General features: G+C 35.9%; 2 protein-coding genes across 4 annotated transcripts in view; one reads left to right on the forward strand and one right to left on the reverse strand.

The window, feature by feature from the left end:
• The window catches only part of LOC129787307 (DNA-binding protein RFX2), an 865,065-nt gene that overhangs the window by 146,132 nt on the left and 701,085 nt on the right, over positions 1-17,848 (reverse strand). The window lies entirely within an intron of this gene.
• On the forward strand, positions 5,829-12,878 carry LOC129787305 (mediator of RNA polymerase II transcription subunit 25-like). 2 transcript variants are annotated; one of them, XM_055822791.1, is made up of 13 exons: positions 5,829-6,083; positions 6,144-6,322; positions 6,389-6,930; positions 6,996-7,580; positions 8,159-8,363; positions 8,470-8,632; positions 8,706-8,870; positions 10,231-10,395; positions 11,157-11,240; positions 11,318-11,425; positions 11,577-11,855; positions 12,398-12,618; positions 12,697-12,878. In XM_055822791.1, the coding sequence occupies exons 1-12, from the start codon at positions 5,955-5,957 to the stop codon at positions 12,545-12,547; spliced, it is 2,754 nt and encodes a 917-aa protein (XP_055678766.1). In that variant the 5' UTR covers positions 5,829-5,954; the 3' UTR covers positions 12,548-12,618; positions 12,697-12,878. The 2 variants fall into 2 exon arrangements, with proteins under 2 accessions (XP_055678766.1, XP_055678767.1); XM_055822792.1 differs by having other exon boundaries at positions 5,834-6,083; positions 11,586-11,855.

Here is a 17,848-nt window from a genome sequence, read left to right on the forward strand (position 1 = left end):
CACTGTGGCGGAGACGTGCTAGTGTTTGTCTTAAGGATGGTGTGGAGCATATTAGAGGAGCGTAATATATTGCCACACCAGTGAGAAGGTGATTCTGTCAAGGATTCTGTGTATGTATATGGTGTGGTGGAGCACAATGGGAAATTTGTGTGAACGAAAAGAGTGCTGGTATTTGCCAAAGTGGCACGTAGAGTCTTTCCCAAAAAATACTCGTATATACTTTTCCTTACATCAAGCCCATAGCATCCATAAAGATTCACTGTAGTCATTAAACGGAGAAACTACATACATACATAACTCATTGTAGCAGGGGCGTAGCCAGAGCCAAATTTTAGGGGGGGTTTTTACTTTTGAAATTGTACGACAGGGGGTAGAATTTTCTTCTTCTTTATTACAATTAAAATACGGCTGTTGAACTCCTTCAAAATCCATATAGCCAAAATGATTACAAATCAAGTTTTTGATTTCATTTTTTATAAGAACAAAATGTTCTCACAGTACTGCTCATTCGGTGAAATTCATTAGTCATATTGTTTTAAGATCTCTAAGAATGTTATAAATTTTCTTAAAAAACTTTTTTTTAAAGAATTTCTCAAGTTTTCTTAAGAAAAATTTGATTTTTTTTAATGAAAATATAGAATTTCCTTAATTTTCACAATCGAAACTTAGAATTTCTTTAATCAGGCTGATTCGGTTCAAATTCATATTTTACGAAGACTTCCGGATTGTTTTCATGCATCTAAATTAGTAAAAATCATCGAAAAACATGCATTTCGCTCGATTCAAACTGAATTAAAATATCTTAATTTTCACCTAAGTATATCTTTAAAGATTTTAAATTTTTTTTTGAGAAAACTTGAAAAATCCTCTCAGAAATCTTAAGACTGACTTAGTAGAAAATTTTACTCATTGGGTGAAATTCACCCAATGATCGTTTCGTTTAAGAAAGCTTAAAAATCTTAATTTTTTTTACTATCTAAAGTTTTTCCTTAAGAATTCGTAAGAAATCTTTTGAAAACTTAACACATTCTTAAGAAAACTTTTAAAAAAATCTTAAGAAAATCTAAGTATTTCTTGAGAAAACTTAAGTCTGTCTGACTAATGAATTTAATCCAATATCAAATGGATTTTGAGTGAATCTTAGCAAAAAAAACGAATAATTCTGATCAGTGAATCAGAAAATGAAAATTTTTGTGGCTATTAATAGTAATTTGGTAGCTCTAAATTCTTGTTTTTTTTTCTTTTAGACATTTATTGATATTAAAATAAAAGAAAATGAGAAAAAAACGATCCCAAAATCGAAAATTTTAGCGATTTTTCTGATACGGTGTCAAACTGTTCTTGAGTTAATTTGACTCGAGGGGGGGGGTTATAACCCCCAAAACCCCCCCCCTCGCTACGCCCCTGCATTGTAGTACCTACACATACATAACTCATAGGATTTTCTTTTAGTTTTAAAGGGAATTGACGTTATTTCGCATTAGAAGAACATCTTTCAAAAAAAAAGTTTTAAAATTTTGAGCTTAAAAAATAATTTGTTCTTATAATTTTAAAGAAAAGCTGAAAGAATTTAAAACGTTTCAAAAGCTTCCTCCGCATAGCAGCTGAGTGAGCTTTTTCCTCGGAAAATCTATAGGGAAAATTCAAAACGCAAGCCAGAGCATAAAGGGCATAAAGATATCAATACCGCACTTCAAGCTCCCATCACGAAATATCCATTAATTTCTCAAATTCAGAATCATTTTGTTTTATTGAAAACCCACACAGAAAAGTTTTTAAAGGGTTATAACCACAAATTTTTTCTCCATCACATTGGTTTTTTTTTCCTTCTTGCTGAACTTTCGAAGAAAGCAATGAAGGAGAAAACGTTAAGAAGTTCATAATCAAATTCTGTAAGCTTCGGCGATAAATATAAACTTCTTTATTGAGTTAATACACTCGCCCCATTCTCCACTGCTGTAGCATCATCATACAACCAACACGATGGGCAGATGAAGAAGGGAAAGTCTTTTGAAAGAGAAATATCATTCAGTTTTGTTGATTCTGTCGCGCACCATGATGGTGAAATTCCCGAGGAAGTGCACTGAGGAATCCACAAGAATGTGCGATGCAATGAAAATTCATATGCATTTGCCATTTGAGTCTTCATTGCGAATATAGAGAGCGTCAACCACACAACCGTCATCTTCCAATTACCTCAATACACCCCCAACCACCAACTATTCACGAGCTGGTATTTCCCTTGGCAAGGTGTCGACTTATGAGGGGAGGGTTGGTAGATGACTGGCGTACTACTATGGTAAATGTAGGAGTGCACCTCCCGTTGCTTTTCAACCAACTTGAGATGCACGAATCTCCCATCATTGAATATTTTCCCTTCATAAGCAACAACACTTTCTCGCCGCGTTGTAAAGCGCTCGAAACTTTTCGCATTTACTACAGCAATAAATGTACATACAATTTTAATATAATCGCGAACTTTCCTTTTAATATTATTTAGCGATATTAATAGTTTGTGTAGCGAATACGAGATTGAGGGGCAATTGTGTGGAATTTTCTCAATTTGCCTTCCTCATACCATTCCCAAGATGCGGATGGGGGAGGACAGCACCTCATCAAGAGCCACCCCATTTGGTACGATGATGTTGCTTAATCCGCGAGGCAAAGCGAGTGACTCTGGCATCTCAAGGGTGTGCTCTGGGGAATTCAAATTAGAATACCCTTACCGAAAATTCAAATAGGAGAATCGACACATTTCTGCACGAAGTATTCAAATTTGGGAAGGAATTATGGTGCGGAGAATCTTGCAAAATCCCAAATGAAAATCGATTTTTTTCCTCGCCCATTCTTTTTTTTCTTTCAACTTTTGGGGGGCATACACGCAGTCCTATGCCGAAAAAAAGGATCCACTTTGCGGCGGTGGGATTGAAACTCAATTTACAGCCTCAATTATTGTGATACGACGGAGCGGGAAATTGTGGATTTTTTTGTGATTTCGTAAATTTCAATTGGATTGTGGGTAGTATCCTTAATAATATTATAAGTAAACTACAGCCGACATAACTTGAGTAGGCGTCAACGGCATATTACGGAAGCTCCCAAAGCTCCAAGAGATATCTAACTAGGTTTAAATTATGACAAGGATGTTTTTTTGCATCGAAAAAATATTGTCTAACTAAACTATCAATTTATCCTTAAGCCTGCTCTTTATTTGGGTCACGAGCGTGGGACAGGTGCGGGCTCAAAGACTTAGGCTAAGAGATCTCCTATAAAGTTCTGAGTTTATGAATTGAGTTCATCTTGTTCGAAGAAATGAAATGTAGGTCACTTATTTAATTAATTGTATTCCTTCTCCAATTATTAATTACAGAAACAAATCTTCAAGAGAGCTTCAGAAGATACAAAGAAAGATTCTCTAACCGTCAAACGGGAAAAGTCGATTTATTTTTCTTATCTATTTTTTTTTGCTTTTATGATTCAATTCTCCAGTTGATGCTTAACTTTATGCTTTTGGCACAATATTTCTTATAAAATTTATGATTTTTTGATTATTGTTTTAGAGCTTGAGAGTTATGTTTTATATTACATTTTGGCTACATTCCAAAATATTTTTTTTAGCCCAAAATACTAAAGATAAATTAGATATCAGACATATGGGCGGGATGTATGAATTCTCTATTAGAATTTATGCACAAATAGAGAAATAAAATACAAAAATCAATTATTTTTCCCAACGAGAAAAATTAAAATTTTCCTTGGAAATCGACCTTTGACCGCGTCGTAAAATTTGTTTGTCAAAAAGGGGTCATAAAAAGTTTGAACAGCTACAATATGTATGTGGTGCAGAATCATATATGAGCTGGGAGAGGGTGAAATAGAAACATATCAAACATGTGCAATAAAACCAAATGGACATCTCTGTGTGTAGCACGTAAATAAAATAAATTGCCCTTTTAATCTTCCCAGCAGCAATAAATCGTAGAGCAAGGTGAAAAGCTCAAAATCTCGCTATTTGTAGAAATATTTCATGAATAGCAATAAAATATGGGGATTGAATATTTGATGGGCTAGCATTCTACATATCGTATCTGTAAATCCTCGGGCCTTTTTCGCGCACAATTGAAAACAATCGAATCCCATTTGTTCATCAATTAACAGGAAATCCAAATGGAATTCTTTGAATACAAAATCACGGGGGGATGAGTGTAAATATATAACTAGAACGTGGGTGGGCTGACTAGCCTCCATTCATTTAATTTTGCCCTACAATTTATTGAATTTTGTCATCCAATTGAGTTGAAATGTGATTAATTAATGTGCAATAATTCCATCCAATGCTGTCAACATCAAATTCAATTATCCTTAATCACAGCGAGGATATTAGATCGTAAATTGGGCAGAGCGTGGGAGAAAGTATGTATATGTCCTCTTTTTTTCAATACTCGTCTCCCACCCCCATAAAGCAGACAATAAATTCTTCTGTCATACAAATAAATGAGCCAATCATATTATCAATTTATTAACACCCAAAATCAGGAATTCAATTTGTTGGGCGCAATATTTTGCGATACGCGCGGACGTTCTAAATAAATTGTTTCTCATGTCTTCAATTTAATATTCGTTCGCGTCTAATATCCATTGCAAATATTAATTTTATCCCAAGGCTCTTAGCAATTTCAGGAGCTCATCTGTGGGGGTGACAGTCAGACAAGAGTTGGGGAGAGAACGGCTCGAGCCGAGGACAAAGTGGATGAGAAGAATTCTTGGTAACTTTGACAAATATCTGCAAATTCCTCCCTTTTCATCTAAACGTCGAACATTTGGCAGGCAGAGATAGGATGGGATAGGATGACTAAGATGAGACAGCAGGGTGGTTTAGGGTACATACATCCCTTAACTATAATATTCAGAGTAATAAACTTTGAGTATTTTTGTTATAGATATTTTAAATTTTAAAAATATCGATGAATATTTTTTTGCAATAAAGCTTATTTTTATTAAAAGAGAAAAAGCTGAGAAAATGTTTTAAACAAGAAGCTTTTATAAAGCTCAATTACCTGTTAGGTTTTTTTTTTCATAAAGCTTTCATTTTTTAAAATCATTTTTGAGTAAAATTGAAAGATTTTAAAGGTTTTACCTTATGGTGCGTAAAATTGAAGAACTAAAACAAGGCTCCAATTCGTCCTGAAGCCGCCACATCTACAATACATTTTGCAATCTAATAGTTTGAGCTTTTATAACATTTCTTTTACAACAACTAATAAACACATCGTAAACCCACGCCGTACATATTCTCAACAGAAATGTATTTTAAAATTTTTATTAGTGCTTCTCCCGTTTTCCCCAATTTCTTTTTTTTAAGTCCTTCATATCCTTTCATTGCTTGCAATTTTTTACACCCACTCATAGACCACACGGAGGTTTTTTTTTTACTAGCAAGCTCAGTAGTTAAGCCAGAGAGAAAAATTTATTCATTTCACGAACTCGCTCCTTCGTGATGTGAATTTTTCGAATTTTCTTATGCGCAGGAAAATTGGAAGAAAGAAATTCTTTTGGGAAAGTTGCGATGGGGTTTTGTTGAAAACCCGAGTTGTTCTCATGGGATTGGTCGGGAGATGTGTTCATTGTGGGTGGGTGTCTGGTAAAAATATCCTTTTTGGATCTTTGAATTGTGTCTGTGGCAATTAAAGGCAAATATCGTGAAAATTCTCCATAAATAATTTATTTGATGAGAAAATCTTTTTCTTTGGAGGGCGGAGAAAACTTACTTTGCGCGCCAAAAGCAAAGATAACAGCAGCGCCGCTAATGCGCATGAGCCAACACCGGCACTTCGTTTGACAGTATGTGAGGTTTGCTGTGTTTTGTTTATGTGTTTGACTTGTGCGAAAGAAAATTCGTGAAAATTGTGAAAATTTGAGGTGTTTCTGTGAACTTTTAGTCGTGATTTGTGACAATGGTTGCTGCAGATTCGGATTTGTTAGCGGACGTGGTGTTTCTAATTGAAGGAACAGCGATAAATGGAGCTTACTTTGGGGACATCAAGTCGAACTACATAATCCCAACGTTGGAATACTTCTCCCAGGTATTTAGAAGATTGTCCTTTTGTCACATTCCGCGGAAGTTATCTCAATGCCCGTGGTAGTCTTTCTCTTCCCAGTGGATGGGAGATGATCGGGAGTATTGGACGGGATTAGATAGAAACAGCACATTGTATGGGGTAGTCGTTTACAAGACAGCCCAGAGCATGCCGGGAGTTTGTTGTACGACTTACGGGCCTTTTGCCAGCTCCAAAAAAGTACTCAACACCATCGAAAAACTAGAGTAGGTTTCTTTTGTTCCCCAAAAGTGCCGCAATGTCCCTGAAATGCACGGAATAATTTGTTTTAGGCTAACTGGGGGGAAGAGTGAATCATATGCGAATCTCGCAGAGGGAATGGCCACAGCTTTGGTATGTTTTGACGATCTCGAGGAGCGCAGGGATCAGGGTACACCCACCCAGAAGCACTGCATCCTCATCTGTAACAGCGTTCCGTACTCAATGCCCGTGCAAGAGTGCTATATGTATGAAAATAAAACAGTTGATCAACTTGCGACGATTTTCCAAGAGAAGGAAATTAATTTCTCCATCCTCTCTCCGCGGAAAATTCCCGTCCTTTTTAAGCTATTTGAAAAATCCGGTGGGGATTTGTCATCCTCCACCTCGAAGAATTATTGCAAGGATCCACGACATCTTGTTCTCCTCAAGGGGTATTCCCTCAAGGAGCGTCCTGCAAGTCCACCAGCAGCTGCAACAATTAATCTACCGAGTCCATTGGCATCCAATATGATGCCAATGAATAATCAAATGGAAGCAGCTGGAAATCAGATGCTTGCAGCTCAGCAGATTAATCAACCTGGCCCCATGCGTACCAACATGAATAATCCCGGAAGTAAGAATAATTTTCCCACAGAGAAGTTTTCTGGGAGACTCACAAAAATATTCGTAATTTTTTAGTGTTTCCGGATGCAATGCAAAATCCAATGGGAAATCCCAATATCCCACGTCCGGGGCTGATGTACCCTGGTCAAGGTCCAAATCCCAATCAAATGAATCCCCAGGTTTCCATTGCACCCCCCAATCAGACGGCTATGTCCATGCCATACAATCCCAATGTGCAGCAACCACAGATGGGGCAACGAATGCAAAATCCAAGGTGGATGATGCCACCACAGCAGCAGCGGCCTTTCCTCCCAAATCCCGGACAGAATCCGCAACAGCAGCAGATGCCAACGCAACAGCAACAGCAATCAGCTCTCATTACGCAACTCAGTACCCCACCGCACAGCATGGCGTCTCAGGGAGTTGGTCAGATGAACAATATGGCGCAGCAGCAAGCCATCCGGATGCAACTTATGAATCAGCAGCAACAGCAGCAGCAGCAACAACAACAGCAGCAGCAGCAGCAACAACACCAACAACAGCAGCAGCAGCAGCAGCAGCAAAACCCGCAGCAGATGCAGCAGCAAAACCCGCAGCAGATGCAACAAAATCAAGGGCCACAAGTCAACCAACAGATGCCCCAAAATATCCCCACATCAGGTAGGATTTCACTAACAAGGCCAACAATAAATTTCCGCCCCCCGAAATTATTTAAAAATAATTTATACACAGAATTCCTCAACCAAAAAAAATTCTTGTCGATTTCATGTTTTTAATGTTTTTTATGAGAGTTTCATATTTTCATGGGGTGTGTAAATGGAAATCACAAAGAATGACAAATTTATGAATATGTAATAACACGATGAAATGCATTTGGGGAAATTTTTGCAGAATGTTTTGGAAATGAAAAAAGTTTTTAACAAGCAGTAGGTCGTTATAGCCTGCAGGTATATGGGATTTTCATGTTGACCTAAATAACAGGATGCATATTATTTTATTTCGTGAATTTTAGTATAGTTTTTACAGCGTCTATTTCGACGTTGTTCTTAAAAATTCAATCCTTCCTCGACATTTGTGAAACTTTAAATTCTCTACACATGTGGATCTAAAACTCTACTATACCTACCCTCCGCCCTCCCAATATAATTGTCATGTTTGAAAAGTTATGTATGAAGTCCTTTGTGTATGCCTCAGTGGATTTATTAAAATAATTTTAATGGGTTTCTGGGTGGAAACAGCACAACAGCATATGCCACCAGCAAGTGGTGTTCCCACGACGGCAGCTGGTGGTGCTACCGGTGGGCAACCAACCTCCAATTCAAGGGAGAAAATTTGGACTGGGATTCTGGAGTGGATTGAGAAGGCAAAGAGCGATCAACCCAAAATTGCACGCCACGTACCGTGCTATGTCACAACTAATATCAAAGATGGTGAACCAGAATTGTACGTTGTGTTCGTTAGAATGAAATATTTCACATGGTGGAAATTCACTACGTGAATGCTAATCTATGTGGGTCTATCTCCTCCGCGAATGTGGGGAAAATTGCAGGAAAGCCGACAGCTGGCCCCAGAAGCTCATTATGCAACTCATGCCGAAGCAACTTGTGGGGAATATTGGTGGGCAATACCTAAAAGATTCCAAAACGGTCATCTTTCACCCAAGTCAATGTGAAGCTCTTGATGCCCTGTCGAAAGTCATGGCAACGGGCTTTGTAAGTCTCCTCCTGCTTAAAAATCAATGCACCCATATGCAGGTGTTGTAAATTTCCCTTCGTTGCATTTTAGGCGGGATGTGTTCACTTCACAGCATCCCCACCGACAAATTGTGAGATAAAAGTGCTAATTCTGCTGTATACAGCTGAGAAGAAGGCCTTCCTTGGCTTCATTCCCAACAATCAAGTGGGATTTGTCGACAGGCTGCGCAAAGTTATTCAACAAAAACAAGGCTTGGTACGTCATGGAATGGTTTAATGTTGTGTTCAAATAACCCTACCCGCACACCTCTATCCAAATCCACAATTGATTTTAATTCTCACAGCTAACAAGCAAAGCTATTACGCCTATAACGAATATGCAGAAACATTTTTCGTGGCCTGCGCCACCCAGTTTTTAGCCAAAAATTCGATAAATTCATTTAATTTAATAATTTTAAATTATTCAGGTGAGTTAAAAAATAAAAAAGGAAAGAATTTTTATGGGCCGACAGTCTAAACTTTTAACAATTTTCATTTAAAGTGATAAAACACATTTGGAGTAACCACCCTCAGTAACCTCGTTTCAAATATTATTGATTTACTGAGAAAAAGAATTGTATTTTTACCCATTTTCCTTCTTCATTCAATAATTGCCTCAAATTCAAAAATTAGACTCCAATTCCGCTTGTCTGATTTTGAAAAATTAACCCTAAATTAAAATATTTCAAGAAATTCTACAAAACCCTAAAATAGGAGTAGATTCTGATAAAAATCTTTTCTTTTCCTTTCTTACAATTCGTCAGTTATAAGATTTTGGGTATTCTGGCAAAAATCTTATAGGATTTTTACCTTTTTGTTTCTAGCTTTAATTATATTTTTTTGAAAGAAAATTACTTTTCCAGGCCTCTTCAGAGATCTCTCTGACTATTTTCCTGAACAACAAATTCTTTGTTTTTCTTTTCTAGAACGACAATAGAACTTTTTAAAAACACCCATCTATCAAAATCTTATAGCAACTATTCAGTTGTTAGAAAAAAAAAAGATTTTATCAGAATTTTTGAATTTAAACGACAATTTAAAATACTTCTTTCTTATGCTATACAGCAACGTCTTGATAAATGTATTTTGATAAACATTTTTTTTTAAATAAGTCAACCCAACCTCTTTCTTCTTCAATCAATAAAAATCAACTCAAGTTGCCCTAAAAAGCCGAGAGCCTCGTTTAATATTCCATAAAAATTCCCATAAAAACGTGTACTTTAAGTGGATTCTCGGAATTATTTTGGCGCAGGATTCACGTAAAACCAAACCACATAAATGTACATTCATTCATTATGTATATTGCTACCTACCTCAACATTCCCGTTCTGCACGAGATTACGGACACGATTTTGAGTATATTTAATACTGCATTTTGTATCGAGTAAACCCAAATAATCCCATTGATTTCCCATACTTTAGCATATTGTACTAATTTGCACACCATATACGCCTCACTTGAAATGCTTATTTGAGTTTATATTTTTGTATTTGTGTGTGTTTACGTGTATACTATTTAGTCAGGAAGGATTGAAACTAAAACCCACAAGCATTGGGCGCAATGTATTTATTTGTAGAACCAACAGGCTACGGGACAGCAGGGCGGTGGCGCTGGGAATCCCGGCGGTGCAGGGAATGCGGGAACGAGCGCTCAGGGTCCTGGTGGGCCGAGTGGTGCTGGTCAGCCGAATGCTATGAATCCTGCACCCAATATGCCAACATCACAACCAACAAGTTCTCAGGTTTGGTGCTTTTCACACTCACCACGGCTTGTGTAGTGCCATTTACACCCAAAAAGAGATTAAAACTATTCATGTGGCGGTGGTGCACTCTACACGGTGTATTTAAAAGTCCATTGAAAAAAACTTTCCCCCACTAGATATATAGGTGATTTAGAATTTTGGAATGTGAGCTTTTAACGAGATTTTAGAGTATGTAAAAAAGTTCTTAAAAGAGAATTTCATTATCACTTTTTTGTTTGGGGGTTTTAGATAAATCCCATGAGCTTAGTTGCCAGAGCTTTCAATTTAAGGTTTAGTTTGCTTTTCTTCATTGAAAATTCTTCGATTTATTTTTTTTTTAGTTTAATTTGTTTTCAATTTAGAGTACATTTGTCTACTTCTCCGGTAAACACAGGTACGAAGATAAATTAAGTTAAATTAGTATTCCTGGGAGTAATACAGATACTTGGGAAGTGTTTGTTGCCATTTTAAATGATGGCAAAATTAATAAATAATAAACCGCACATTGGAATTTCTGGAAATGCTTCCCATGGGTTGCATTTTGGATTTAAAAGAGAAGCTTCTCTCGTTTGCACTGAAAGGTAAATAATATCTCAGCTGGGGATGTGTGTGCAGTGCACCAATGCCAAATAAGCAGGAATGGTTAGGGGGTGGGTGGGATAAAATAGTGCGAATTAGCATAAATTGTGTAGATAGCCTACAAAATGCTGGATTTTCCATCAATTGTCGGTGAGAATTATAAATTTGAATAATAAATGTAGATGATGCAGCAAATGGGGCAAACGTCTACGGCACAAATGGGTCAGCAGCAGACAGTTAATCAAGCCGCACGTATGGGAATGGTGGTAAATATCAATATTGTGAAATATATTTTCCAATTCTGCAAAATATTTAATTAATCTCCCTCATTTCGTATGCCCAGAATATGCCAAATGTTGGGAATCCCAATCAAATGGGTGGTATGCACAATGTTAATCCCGGTGGACAGCATATGGATAATCGGCAGCAGAATATGGAAAAAATGTCTCACGTGAGTACAAAAATATCTCTAGTGGATTTTATTTTGCCTTTTGTATATTTTTCCACCAATTGGAAGAATTTCCAATAACAAACAAAAAAAAATGCCAGTAAATGTACAAATACCTCGAATACCTTCCGTGATGTGATGCTGACTGTTTCAGCTAAAGCAGTCCCTTGAAGCGGCCGTGCAGCAGGAACAGCAGCAATTTAAAAACTTCGAATTTGGGCAAATGCCAATTCATCAGATGTCCGATAACATGCATGCAGCCCAAGTGGCACAGCAGCAAAAACAGGAGCAGTATAAAATGGCAATGCTGCAGCAGCAACAGCAAATGCGCGGTGTTGGAAATTTAGGAAATCCACAGCAGCAGAATCCACAGAGGATGATGCGTCCCGTCATGGCGAGCAATCCTGGCTTGCGGCATCTCCTGCAGCAACAGGTAGGTGCTTCATAGTTTATTCAGTTTGATTTAGCGTGATTTGATGGATTTCTACACTTTCGGGGTAGAGTTGAAAATTTATTAGATTGATGATTTTGCATTGAAAATTTATAGATTTTGTCTTCTTCTAATTTGAAATTTTCGATTAAATACTGATAAGTTTATCTACTTATCTATGTGCAATGCCTTGCAACTTTGTCGTCTTTGGATCTCATCTTTTGATCTGAAAATTATGCTTTTTGTCAGAAGAATTTTCCGTTCTTCATATTTTCTTTTGAGTTTTTTTTTTGCAACTGTTGCGTTTTTCATATTTTCCTGACCAAAACGGAATATTCTTCTGACTAAAAACCTAATTTTCTGATCAAAAGATATGATCCGTCGCCTTTCGTCTACTGAAAATGGAATATATTTACTAAAGAAATCCAATATTCGTGTGATAATTGCAAATTCGATGATCGACAAATCAATTAATCATAATTTCTGGTTTTTGATTATTACAACCACGAATACCCATTGCAAAATCTATATTTAAATTTACACAGCAACAGCAACCACAAAATCCACCATATCGTCAAGTGATGGGTATGCAGGGAGGCAATCCAGGTGGTCCGCAAATGGGTGTGCGACCACAGCAGGGTGGCAATCAGCAACCTCAGCAACCCTTTGAGGACAGCAACTTTGACTTTATTTAATTTCCTCTTTATCATTCCGCGCACATCTCTGCAACATGTACGTTCACACATTTATGTGGAAAAAGTTAAAGGTGAGTCCCTCCAACAGAAAATATAATTTCAATCAACAAACATTGCGCAACATTTTTTTCTCCAATTTTTGTAAACAGACAGAGGACTATTTTTCCTGCACGAACTGATATAAATTACAGGAAAATCAGTTTACCGGATGTTTTCAGCATGCACTATTTACATACATAATATGGATGAATATAAAATTTGTATAAAACACTGTATATGGAGTTTTCGAAACTACATTACAACGTATTAAATATTTTGAACAAACAATGAATCACACTAATTTATGTTAATCCCACCCCTGCACTATATTTCATTTGAAGCACTTTTGATATAATTACAATTTTCAATTATCTCCCCCGGTTTAGCCATAGTTTAAATATCCTCGTCACGTAATATTATTTAATTCCTATTCATTAGAATTATATTTGTGAGCACGTGTATTGAATTTTTGACCGCGAAAAAAATGAAAGCAAAGCGGAAGTAATTAAAATCGAGCGTGGGATGATTTGTTAGTTTGAAAAAGAATTTCCCCGTACATTTTGGATATTAAATTTCAATGTGAAATAAATTGTAATTCAACTGTTCCATTGGCAGTCTTTCCGGTTATTGTGGGGATACATTTTGTGAAATTATTAATTATTATACAATAGATTTTTTTCAGTGGAATTCCTGAATATTTTCCAATTCGTGCTATGACCTCGACGGGCCACTTTCAGGTAATTTTATTGTTGAAATAATCATGTAAAAATAATACTTTGAAAAGGAAATTTTGTGTCCTTTCACGAGACTGATTGAAAGCTTTGTTTTGCAATAATCCTAATAATTTGGATGAATTTAATGCATTATATCTTTAATTGCTAAAATATACATAATTTATTTGCTAAATATCCGTCGTTTAGAATTCATTAATTCCATAAACATATTTCACGATGGATTTTCCGATGAATGATAGATGATTTTCCGCCATACGGTTGTTTGAATCTTTTAGATATGTTTCACATTCGATAAATTATTATAATTACATTATTCACTTTGATACGATTTCTGCCAAAGCTTAAATAAAGTTTTAATTGCTTCATAATATTGTGGTAATTAAAATTTATTCACATTTATTCCTTTGAAATGCAAAATATATTTGATTAATTCCCACAGATGGTCATTTAGAAATGATTACGGGGAATGTGAAAAAAAAAAATTGAAATATTCCTGAAGCTTTTATTTAAAATTAAATCTAATTATTACTTGTTTAAGGTTTGACGATGGACACATAAATTAAATTGAAAAGTGGGGCTATAAATAAAAATCTAAAACAGGTTGTTTTGACCAAATATTCACACTTTGACCACATTATTGCAACATTTCAAAATTCCCAAATAAATACCTACATTGTTGAATGCAACATTTAAAGGTAATACATCGTTGCAATATTGTTTAGAATGTTCTGATAAAATATTCTATATAGGTAATTAATTATCAATCAACTTTAAACGCGTATAAAATAATCAAAATTGATAAATATTTTCGACATAATCTTTCAAAACTGATTACATTATTTGTGACTTTTATCGCGAATTTATTAGTTTAATTGATTAGCATGAAAATAATTTGTGATATATTGTGAAAATATTTGATTTAAAATTCAGGTGAAAATTTATGCAGAATTTTATCTTTTTTGAGTTTATTGATTAAATTTAATAAATTTACCTGTTTAGGAAAAAAGGAAAATGTACTTTTTTGTATTCTTAAACATTCCCTTAGCAGCTCAAATCAAACATTATTTATTTAAATGAAACAAATTGTGGAATTAAATAATTTATCAACATTCAGAAAAGAAGCACGCAATTATTATATAAACGTGTAGTGTAAAATATTTCCTCTTCTGTGTTCTTATTCTCACATCAATATACAGGAGCTTTTGGTATTCTATTGGAGTCTATTGGAGTCTACAGGAGTCACTTGAAAGTGCGGAGTATGAGAATATTATACATTTCAACGACTTCTATGCGCGCTATTGTTAAGAACTATAATGCAGACGCAGCAAAAAGATGCACTGAAGTAAGAAAAATAGACACGTAAACTAACATAAAGGGGAAAATTGCTGCATTTCTCCCTTCATCTTCAGTGATCATTTCAACTTTCTTCCAAGCACATGGTGCTTCTGAATTTTAAATGACTCACTCCTATCTGCATGTCCTGTGCTGCAATCACGAAGCTCAATGATTATTACACATGATATTCGCAATGATTTTTGTGAATTTTTCTTCCAAATGACAAAACTAAATTTTACTTTCTACCTGGTTCTTTAAATCTTTTTTTTAAGGAAAACTAGGTTTTCTTCCATTATGTTTTGAGACTGAAATGAATTTTAAATATGCTTTAAGATTTTTTTCTTTTACACAACAGTAAAAGAATAGAATAGAATAAAATTTTATTCTGCCCTTTGCAGACTAGTGCTTAGGGCCAACAGTAAAAGATATTTCTCTAAAAATATCTTCAGCAAAGTTTAAGCATTGTATAATAATTTTATATAGTAATACAATCTCTGAAGGGATGAAAAAATCCAAGAGTTCCGTACCTTCCTCTTTTGAGGGGAACGTAGATGGCGCGCGGACTGGTGCAAATTCGGGGGTAAGCGAAATGCAAGGAGGACCTTCCTCCCATTCACAAGATCATTTGCTTTCGAGCGCTCATGGTGATCACTTGAAGGGTCGCATGAGCTGAGCGTTTTTTCTATATGGACTTTTTTCTATATGGACTTTTTTCTTTATGAACTTTTTTTTTGTACCTACGTTGAGTGGGTTGCAGAAGAGGTGCACAAAAAAGGGCTGAAGGAAGAAAAATGTACACGGAGTTGAGTTCAGATCTTGCAACATTTTTGGTTGTACATGAGTGGGAATGAACAGAAATACATTTTCTTTCCCTTTTGCACAATGAGATCTTCCAAAGTCTCGAAGAGCACAAATTTTGTCTTTTCGAGCAAAATTCTGCCTCAAACACGCTGGCTCACTCAACACAAGCTAAGATTTCTTAAGTTTTCTTAACTTTTCTTAAGAAATCTTAACTTTTCTTAAGAAATCTTAACTTTTCTTAAGAAATCTTAACTTTTCTTAAGTTATCTTAAGATGTCTGAATGGTGAATTTTACCCATTTGGTTGAGAAGACAAAATTTGAAGGAAAAAAAAATTTTAAAAAAATTCTCATTTTTCCAAGGAATTTTGGGGTAATCCCAAAATTCACGTCTTTTCACTCTAAAACGTACAGAAGAGCCAGAAAACGCGAAAAACTGATTTTGGTATAGACTCGCGAAAAGTGTTGAATTTGGGGTTCCTTTTGGACTTTTGCACAACCGCACGACCGCACAATCGCACAACCGCACAACTGCACAATCGCACAAACGCACAACCGCACAACCGCACAACCGCACAATCGCACAATCGCACAAACGCACAATCGCACAAACGCACAACCGCACAACCGCACAACCGCACAATCGCACAAACGCACAATCGCACAAACGCACAACCACACAACCGCACAACCGCACAATCGCACAATCGCACAAACGTTTGTGCGATTGTGCGGTTGTGCGTTTGTGCACAAACGCGGTTGTGCGTTTGTGCGATTGTGCGTTTGTGCGATTGTGCGATTGTGCGGTTGTGCGTTTGTGCGTTTGTGCAGTTGTGCGTTTGTGCGATTGTGCGGTTGTGCGGTTGTGCGATTGTGCGGTTGTGCGGTTGTGCGGTTGTGCAGTTGTGCGTTTGTGCGATTATTCACCAGATAATTCACCATTCAGACAGTCTGAATGGTGAATTTCACCCAATCTCTTCAACATAATGATGCAGTCGATGATCTACTTCAAATATCTCAATTAATGAATTCTAAATTCCGAGCAACAAAAAATCACAGCTAATATGCCGAAACATCGCTGAAAATTATAAAAAGTTTTGTTCATAGAATAGAAAATAGAATTTCTTTTATTCTATTATTTTTAATAGAAAAAATTTCTGTTATTCTGGTGTAGCCAAATATTGATTAATTATCTTATTTTAATCAACTCAATTTCATTTTTTGAATAATTATTTTTTTTAAAAATATTTTTTTTTTTCAAAACTTACATATATTTCCACAGAGTTTTCAAAATTATTAATTTACTCGCATGTAGAAGAAAATTTTTGATTTAAAGTTAAATCAAAAAATGATTGAAAAGGCCTTTAAATTTTTTTTTTTATATAAATAAAAGTTTTCTATTGCAAATTTTAAATTCATTAGTAGCAATATCAGCTTGTGTTGAGTGAGCCAGCGTGTTTGAGGCAGAATTTTGCTCGAAAAGACAAAATTTGTGCTCTTCGAGACTTTGGAAGATCTCATTGTGCAAAAGGGAAAGAAAATGTATTTCTGTTCATTCCCACTAATGTTCAACCAAAAATGTTGCAAGATCTGAACTCAACTCCATGTACATTTTTCTTCCTTCAGCGTTTTTTGTGCACCTCTTCTGCAACCCACTCATCGTAGGTACAAAAAAAAAGTTCATACAGAAAAAAGTTCATACAGAAAAAAAAGTCCATATAGAAAAAACGCTCAGTTCATGCGACCCTTCAAGTGATCACCATGAGCGCTCGAAAGCAAATGATCTTGTGAATGGGAGGAAGGTCCTCCTTGCATTTCGCTTACCCCCAAATTTCCTTAAAAAGACCTCATGCGCCATCTACCTTCCCCTCAAATGAGGAAGGGCCGAAACGATTTGGGCACTTTCGCCCTTCTTTGTAATACTATGTGTAGATAGCAAAGGTTTAAGTTTTTTTGAAGGTTATAGAGGGGAGCAAGGCTTAGAAAAAAGCCTAAAATAAATTTTCACCTTACAACTCTTTCATCGATCGATTTGTTGTATTTTGCCATTCGGCACCCAAAATTGCCCAAAAATAGCCAAAATCTCTGAAAATATTAAACTTCTTAAGCTGCAACGTCTCATTTAACATTGTTTACAAATTCCTCATTTTCTTTCATTTTTATAAAAATCAAAAATAAACCTTACCTATTATTGGAATTTTAATTAAACAAAAATAGCGATAAAGGGTGATGCTAATAGAGAAAATTACTAACCCGTTCACTTATTTGCTCCTATGAGTCCATTATGAAAGTCCATTTGCAAAAGACAAACTTTTAAGGTTCTCCTGGCCATATAGTGATAGTATTGCCATGGAAAAATAGTTTTAGGGCAACATACTCGTGTGTGTACGATGG

The sequence above is a fragment of the Lutzomyia longipalpis genome, chromosome 1 (genome assembly GCF_024334085.1).
Source record: "Lutzomyia longipalpis isolate SR_M1_2022 chromosome 1, ASM2433408v1".
NCBI lineage: Eukaryota > Metazoa > Arthropoda > Insecta > Diptera > Psychodidae > Lutzomyia > Lutzomyia longipalpis.